Source organism: Anser cygnoides, chromosome 1 (genome assembly GCF_040182565.1).
Source record: "Anser cygnoides isolate HZ-2024a breed goose chromosome 1, Taihu_goose_T2T_genome, whole genome shotgun sequence".
Taxonomy (NCBI): domain Eukaryota; kingdom Metazoa; phylum Chordata; class Aves; order Anseriformes; family Anatidae; genus Anser; species Anser cygnoides.
Genome location: NC_089873.1, coordinates 112,075,595 through 112,084,576, shown reverse-complemented (window position 1 = coordinate 112,084,576; position 8,982 = coordinate 112,075,595). Strand labels below are relative to the sequence as shown.

Genomic DNA, 8,982 nt, shown 5'->3' with positions numbered 1-8,982 from the left:
TTTCTATGTCTGTGGATACATAGAAAGCTGGAAGTTTTTCGCCAGCTATAGTGCTCAGAAAATGCTTCTCATGAACTGAAAAGGGAAGAAGCCACTACGTGCACACGAAGAGTACTCTTACCTGATGATAACTGCAGTTTCAGACCATCTACGATCGAGCATTCAGCTTCTACTGAACGTTATAAACAACCTTAAGGCTTCCTAGTGAATACTGACCGTACTATGCAGTTTGCTCTGCCTGACATTGCCAGAATGAAGTATTGTATGAGGCGCCCCACACCTCTGTTTCCTCTCAAATGCAGATCCAAATACAGGAAGGAAATGGATGGCACATGTTCTGTCCACAAGTTACTCTACAGACCGTGTGGCCCAAACAGCTCCAGGTTCTCCAAGACATTTGTCAGTCCAGCTAACAGGTATTCACATTTCTGATGAGTTCAGGGAATTTTTTATATGTACATGCACATTTACTATATATTTACTACTCAGTAAACCAGCCTGTAGTAAGAACATACGAGTCAACATTAGCAATATATTATAGAAGCCTAATATAACCCTCCACAGAACAAATTCACGTTCATTCATAGTCTAAAGCTATTTTTACCCTCCTGCAGTCATACCATATCTTCTCTTCTCAGAGCCCAGAAAGCCTAGAAGTCCTAGAAGTCCTAGAAGTTTTGTAGGTAGCAAGCTGAAACACTGTCCTAGAACTGAGATTTTAGTTTATCTTGGGCTTTGATTGTATTATTAGGTTCTCATCTCTTAACCAATATCTCTTTGAATAGGGACTATTCGTATGTGTGCCTACAACACCTAGTAGGTACAAAAGCTTTATATATATTTTTTATATATATATATATAAACAGCATCCTTAGAAAACTATACTATATACTAAATAAGCATTACTGTAAATGGTTTTATTTCTTCCACTTTTCTTTGAAACAGTGGAAAAGGGATAGAAAAGTCAACCTGACCTTTCTGTAACTCACCTTCTCTTAACCAGAAAAAAAAATGGGTTCTGGCATCAGAAATTTCACCTGAATCTTTCTTGGCTCAATAGAAAAATAAACATTTGGTTTTGAACCCATGAAATGGAAAAACGCTTCTCAGCAACAAATGCCATTACCTGGACCTTCATACACAACCATTCCCAGAAGTGTTTGTTTAAACATCCTGCTCATTTCTAAAGCTTAAATCTGAGGTGAACAGTGCTTTCCCTGCCCCATGCCGGTTACCTAGAACTGGAAAAAAAAAAGATTGCTCTGATAGCAAGATTTGCATCCACATATTGTCAGATTACCATTTGCAAATCAAAAAGATTAAAAATAGTAATAAAAAGCTTGTATAGTGTATACAAATTTAAGAGGCCACAGGAGTATAATGCATGCTTAAATACTTTGCTTAAACCTCTTTTTAAAAAAGGTTTGTTCTTCCCTTTTCCCTTAAGTCCTGTCCACAAAAATTCAACTGACATGAAGTCTGGTATTAAAAATCCCTATGATCCATGTTACTAAATCCCAACTGTGTGCATTTTTTTTTTTGAAAAAAATGGAAGAGGAAATCAATGTGCAAACAATGTAACAGCAAACCACCATAAAGGTCCAGCTTGTCCAGCTTCTATTTCTGTGCCAAAAAGGGATAAAATTCACTTTGTTTGGTATAGATCAACTACTTCGTTTATCCTGAAACCTTTATCAGAATAAGATTAAAGAAATTTGTTCCAAAACTGCTAGTTAGAGTGGGTACGTTTTCACTATTTCAACATTGGAAGATTTTTTGCTGCTTCAAACAAATTTCTTACTAATTTGACTTGCTGTCATACTCAGACAAAAACCAAAGTGCTACTTAGAGTACCAGTTATCAGCAGTTCCTCATTTCTTACTTCCTAAAAAATGATCCAGAGGCAGAACTAAATGTACAGTCCTGATCTCTGGTGCATGTACTCTTTAGCTTTCATTGCAGTTGTTGTTTCTTTCTGAATATTAAGAGGAGTTTTAAACAGCACAGAACCTTGCACTGAGATTTTAGTTTCCTCAAAGAGGAACCACAGTAACCTTTTTGTGAAAGATGACATCTTGACTCTTAAAGCCAAGAAATGCACGAAACACCTACAGACTAAATCCAAGTGACTATGAATTTCAAGGACAAAACTACCCTTGAGAAAAACAGTCTGCTGCCATACCAAGCAGCAAGTTAAGTCTTATAATCCATCATATTACTTTCCAGCTTTTTCTCCTAAAATGACTGCTTTCACTTTTAATGACGCATCTGCTGTAGGATCAAACAACTTCGGACTTCAGTGCCAAATGCACAAGTTACAAAAACTTCTAAAGAAAAGCTTTCTGAATAAGGTGAGTCACAGTACTGAAAGGTCAGATCCCATATTACAGTTAACTGTTTAGGAGGTACAGAGGGAGATAGGATAACTGTAGTTTCTCAAAGGAGAGCTCTTCTGCAATCCTAATTACTTAACAGGACCTACCTTATCTACAGTTGCAAAGATGCTTCTACCTCTATCTCATGCACTTATCTGGACTATACGCACAGTCATTTGTGTTTTTTCTTGAACCAACAAACCTATACAGTATCCCATTAACCAGCTATTTCCCTCTTTTCTCTCTCCAAATCAAAAACTCAGTTTCCCCGAGAAGAAAACCCACTCAAACAGAACAGGACACAATAAACATCAAATAAACTTACAGGAAATTTATTCCAACTTAGTAATATTTGCTATTGTGTGTATTATTCAGGAATTTATAGACCATATAAATTATTTTGCTACTACTTTCAGAAATGTTTTAGTAGTACTACAGAAGTTAATAATACACCAATAAACATTGTCACTGCAAAAGATTTGTACAAAAAAAAGAAAAGCCTTTGTAGAAAGGATAGTGGTTTTTATTGTAGTCTTAGAAAATATTGAATTATGAAAGATACAAAATCAACTGTTGTAATTATCTGTTTATTTTACAATCTGTATGCCACCATACTCTTATGGCTTTTAGATATTCTGTCCAAAGTATTTTAAAACATGCTTTAACAAAGTATTTTACAATTTCAAAATTGACTATTTCTTTACTGGAAAAACTCCAAAACATTTACCTGAGAATTCGGTATCATAAAATTGTCATTCATTCTTAAAGTTAATGATATAGCCTACAGAAGTCAACATGCAACTTGTATGTCTACTGTATTAAATAAATATTTTAAAAATTATTTGATGCAGCTGGTTAGGCAAAAGCCTACCCTCAAACCTCAACAAGTTCATCATAGATTTAAATACATGACATGAATTTTATCCTAACCCAACGTGAAACGACAGACATAACTTCTGCACTGGAAGCCCTGCGACATTTGCTAGATGGAATTCAGATGTGGCTGATCAGACCATGGCAGTGGAGCACAACTCTTTTCGGTGGATATTCTAGCCTCTGGACCTGGTCATCACAGACTTTGTTTCATTCACAGCCAGGTGAGTCAGGGTATAGGCCACTGGATATATTTAAGTTCCCAGCCAGTCATTCTCTATATACGTGCTCCACCAGTTTATAACAAAACATATTTAACCCAAGAAATTCCATTTTAGAGTACATGTATTATAGGACAATGCTTTAATGTCATTATCCATGTCGTTTCAAATATCAACAACTTTAAAAAGTGATAGACAGTAGAGGGTTTGGGACTTTGTTTTTATTTTTACTGTTTCTGTTGGCTTGCTTACTAATTAAAATGGACACTTAAGATAATATACTGCCCATGATGGCAGTACATGAGGGAGGCAGGATTAAATTAACCAGGAATATACAGATGCTGGAGAACAGACAGAGAGCTTCACGAGTTATACATATACAGGATCAACACACATAAATCCTAGTAATTTAAAAGAATTTCAATTTGATTATCTGAAAATATTTCTGAAGCAGCAGAACTCTCATGATGTCTGCAATATAGTATTTATTTCTGAACTTCAGTTACGGCAAGCACTGATTTATACAAGCTATGCTCCATTAACATAATTTTTCCCCTTAAAATATGATATATGATGAAAATCCAAGGATATCACTAGAGATTTGAATTAACTTTCAATCGCGTAAGTGAGGTAGTGTAGTCACTTGTATTAGGTGCTGGTTACGAGAAGTACTGTTGAAATCTGTCAATTTTGTTTTAAATAAGTGGCCTAATAGTCTTTATTTATTAATGCTATGTTACCTGCTAAGAGGAAGAGAATTAAAAAAAAAGATCCTTGCCAAACAGTTTCTTTAGCAAGTTTTGTCTCACTGCAAGAAAAAACTGCAAAGTAGTATTTACAATAGTCCTTTGCTCTAGTTGCTGCCTACTGTACATGCACACAAAGACACAAACAGCTAATATACACTCTGAGGTAGGAAATGAAGAATTCCACTGGCTTGTACAAGATTCTTCATGTTTTGTAAACCAGCAAAACCAAAGTTTTCTGTGGTGAGGTTCAATACTTAGTTCTGGTGTGAGAATAACATCTAAATAACAAAGCAATCATCAGTACACAATATGCATCTTCTTCCACATAAAAGTCTTTCTTAAAAAGGGGGGGGATTACTTTCCATTTCTCTTATTTTAGTGGCTGAATTTCTCCTTCATAAAGTAAATAAAAGAAATCCCTCCAGCTCTTTTCCTTATTATACTTTTTATACATCTATACTTATAACACAAGCCATTGAAAATGCACTACAGGTTTAGCCATAAAATTATCCTGAAGATTAAAATTCTGAAATAGATCTTTACTGGTCCCAGTGATCAGAGGGCAATTAGACTTAGAGATTATAGACTTAGAGATTACTTAAAATGCAATTAGGCACTGAAGTTATGAAGAATTTGGTGCCTGAATATCATAATTAAAAAAACAAAGCCACTTGTCCATAAACTTTCACAATACTTCAATTCCAACTCATCACAAACAGCAGCAAGCTCAAAGGTGCTAGGATAGTAAGTTACTGTACATCAATGAATTTTAACAAGCACCTGGGATTCAGATGCCAGAGGATCCAATGCACACTGTACAAGCAAAGAACTGTATCAGTTTCAAGCTTCTGCCTTTCCAATATGTTATTTCTCCCACAAAAAATAAACAGAGGAAGAGCAGTATGCTGCAGCACCTCTGCTGTTCCCATCACCTTAACTACACATGGGAAAGCTAAGACAAAGGCAAATATTTAATAAAAGGTGGCTCTGGTACAGGGATGTGAACAGCAGGAAGCAGTTAGCTGTTCCAGAGAGTATTTGCCAGAATCTCCTCATAATGTCATGTTATCCTAACCCATCTATAAACATTTATAAAGCTATATATGCTTCTTAAAGTTTGTCTGCCAGGAGAAAAAAGACATCTTAAACAGATAAGCACTCCACGTACGGAAGTCACTGTGCATAAATATATGTTAGGAATCTTGAGATGTAGAGTGGCATTAGGTACTGTGGCATAAACCAGAGTGAAGGCTACTTGATACCTGAATGAAAGCTTCCTCACAAATACACATCTGTGCACAAAGTTTATACTTTCAAAAAACTTAATTGAACATCCCTTGCCATCACCACACAGAAAAAGCTCTAAGGCTGACACATACAAATTACACTTTAGAACTACACAGAGCAAACCCAAAGCTTGCCAGGTAATATAATGACCATGTAATTGTCAATGTAGCTTTTAAAGAAAGTTTCCTCTTTACTTTCACTTTGAAGTTACTTTAGGATAATGCTCAATCTCGCTTTAAATCGCAATGTTGAGAGGCTGGCAATAGGAAGAGAATAGATTTACTCATCTGTAGTGCATTTATCAGTCATTTGCTGACAGAAGTCTGTGATAGCACCACTCTGTCCACACTGCTCCACGAGTGAAGTTTTCTCCAATGTTCTTACAGAAGCTGGATGCAGTTCTTGTACTTGATCATATGGTGCATCACATACACCTTTCACACACTGATAACAGGAACTCTGCTCGTTTGTAGACGTAACACCTGAAAGGCCATCTGCTAGTTCTAGACCCGTTGGTATTGCAAGCTCGCTATCAGATGGCGCTGTTCGTTCTCTCTCCGGGAATAAAAATGAAAGCGGACAATCTGAGGAAGAATATTTCGCAAGTATTTGTATTTGCTCATGACTCAAGGCTGCTTCCTTACACACCTGCTGGCAAAGTCCAGTCAAATTCTGCTTTGTCTCACCCAGAGTTGACAAAATGTGATTTCTCTCCTTCAGCAAGTTTTCTTTCTCATTTTGCTGCAAAAAGAGAAATAGCTTTTTAGCGTACATTTTAACACACAAAAAAATAAAACAAGTCTGTAAATAACATTGCCAAATTCCTTCTGTTTCAGCAGACTGTAAGATCAACAATGACACAACCAAATGCCTACTAAAAGCACAATCCTACCCTGTCTTGAAGTGTCAACTCAGCTATTTGAAGTGACTTTTCAAAACATAAAGCTTTTTCAAAACTAATGCTGACAAAGAAAAGAATAACGCTTACTTATTGAATGAAACCTAGCTCCACTTACTATAAATATTCCCAAAACACTAATTCTACAGCATAACGCATCTAAACTGTTACCACCCGTTAGGTCGACCAAACATTAAGCAGAACGGTTTCCATGGAGATTTTACATTGAAAATTTAAGTGTAAAAAACTAGACATCACATTTTCAGTATTGATACTACTCTGTTAGATGAAAATACATTAAATTCTCAAGAAGTGCTAAGTCCACCACAGAAAAAACAATAGACTCCAGAATTGTTTCTAAAGTAGAATAGGAAAATTTATTTTACTTCAACATCAATCTTTTCTGAGACTTCTGGTATAACTGGTTGAAGATGCAAGGACATGGAAAACTGAGGGGGGTTAGTCTAATGATGTAAACAAGCAATGTCTGGAGGAAAAGAAAATGAGGAAACGAAGGACAGGAAATAAGACCCAAATGAAGTAGCTGAAAGAAAAAAACACATTTTTAGTTCTACAGTTAATTTTAAAAGGCAGAGTTTTGAAGACATACATTTCAGTTTCTGCACAAAGTTTTAAATAGCTTTTGAGAAATAAATCATCATGGGTTACATCAATTCATTCTTAGAAATATTACTTTTATTTCTTCTCACATTCCTTCTTGCAGGAGAAACTCATACTGCAACCTCTACAATTTCGTTCTGAAAGAATTCATTAGTGTTAAGCGGCACTTTGCAAGGGAAGCAGTTTTTGCCAGCCTCTTTTGCCGAAAGCGATTAGAAAGAGTGCAGCTTTGCCAGATCTCCTAATCTGAAACGTACATTTTGGGTATGCAGAGTCACTCAGCTGTGCAGCATGGACTGATGAAATAATCTGGACTGTTGCTTAACACAAACTTCAACACTCAGAAATATTTTTTCCCAGTGTGTAAGATGGGGGTGGGGAATTTAAGTTGTTAAAAAGTTAATGCATTTCAATTTTAGCCGCATTATATTAATACTGCAAAGAAATGCTAACTAGTTGAGGTCAAAATTATCATCACATTAAGAACTCTCACTTCTGGTGAAGAATCTATTTAGGTCATGCATTTCTCCTTGCTATAGCATATATAACAAGATCTCAATTGCATTTTAGATCACAGCTACAGCCTGTCACGCAGTGACACATCCTCCTCCTGAGCCACGGGATCTCCAAGGAAGTAGTGTTTCTTGAGGCCAGCTGTCCTTTACTCTGCTCCCCCTCACAAATACCCTCAGTCTAAAACTTTGATGTGAGAAAAGTACAAGTTAGGTGGATATGCATACACAGGTGTTCTGAAAGAGCTGTTTCTATGAAGCTAACCTTTCCCTGAGAGGCCCACATGTATTCCCACATACAGAACAGGAGTGAACAACAGGAACACAAAGGCTCACCCGGAAGGTCAATAAGCAAAGACTATATGGACTATACGAGGGGGGTCTGTGGTGGTTTCACACCAATGGCCAACTGAAGTCCTCAAAGGAAGAGGTAGGGGGAGGAGAAAATATGACTGCAAACAAAAGCTTGCAGGTTGAGATAAGGATCGTTTAAAGGAAAAAGAAAAAAGGGAGGAGAGTCTTGATGCTGTGCCAACCCTGCTCAGCAAAAGACAAAACACTGGTGCGATACCAGGGCTGTTCTAGCTGCAGTTGCGGAACACAACACCACGTGGGCTGCTGTGTGGAAGTTAACTCCACCCCTGCCTGACTTAGGGTCAAAGATGATCTTCTGTACAGAGCTGGTCAAGAGAAACGACTCAACCTAATTCTCTCAGAGAGCAGTTCGATTCAACACAGAGTACTACTCTTGTTCGCATGTAAGTGGAGCTTAAGACTTTCAGATCACTTGGATAGGACGGTACACCTCAGGAGGTCTGCAGTCTGAGCAGTCACCTCTGGGTAAGACCAGTCTGCTCAGGGGTTTGTCCAGTGGCGTCATGAAAACCTCCTAGGACAGAGCCCACACAACCTCTATGAGTAACCTCCTCCATTGCCTGCCCATCCCCCTTGGTAAAAGGGTTTCCATATATCCAGTTGAAACCTCCTAATTCTGTTTATGACAGGGTCTCCAGCTATTCTGCTGTGAATAACGCTACCTGCTAGGAGGCAGGAGTACTCCCATTCCCAACATCATCTTGATGACTTCCCCACAGATGTGGGCAGGTGGCTATTAGCTCTCCCCACAGCCATCTCTCCCCGAGCAGAAGAGGCCCCATTTCATCTGCCTCTCCTCATGTAAGTACTTCAACCCTGACTGTCCTGGGGACCTCTCTCCTAACCTTATTCATTTGTCGAGATCCTTCCAGCACAGGGAGGGCGGTGGTGAAACTGGGCACCATATTCTGGATTCAGTCTTACAAGTACTATGTATAGGAGTGCAATCGCTGCCCTCAAACCACTGGCTGTGCTCCTGTTAATACAACCCAGGATGCTGACAGCCTTTTTTCAGCCCGGACAAGCTGTTGACTCATGCTCAGCTGTTGACTCATGCTCATGCCCAGAACA

At 37.9% G+C, this 8,982-nt stretch overlaps 1 protein-coding gene across 4 annotated transcripts in view; it reads right to left on the bottom strand.

Moving 5' to 3' along the window:
* Window positions 1–2,691: 2,691 nt before the first annotated feature.
* BACH1 (BTB domain and CNC homolog 1) overlaps window positions 2,692–8,982 on the bottom strand; it is a 30,450-nt gene continuing 24,159 nt past the window's right edge. For all 4 annotated transcript variants that reach the window (XM_013192898.3, XM_066977878.1, XM_048071422.2 and 1 more), the window contains one exon: window positions 2,692–6,246. In XM_013192898.3, coding sequence (XP_013048352.2) covers window positions 5,785–6,246 — 462 coding nt within the window. In that variant the 3' untranslated portion in view covers window positions 2,692–5,784. The remainder of the gene's footprint in view (window positions 6,247–8,982) is intronic.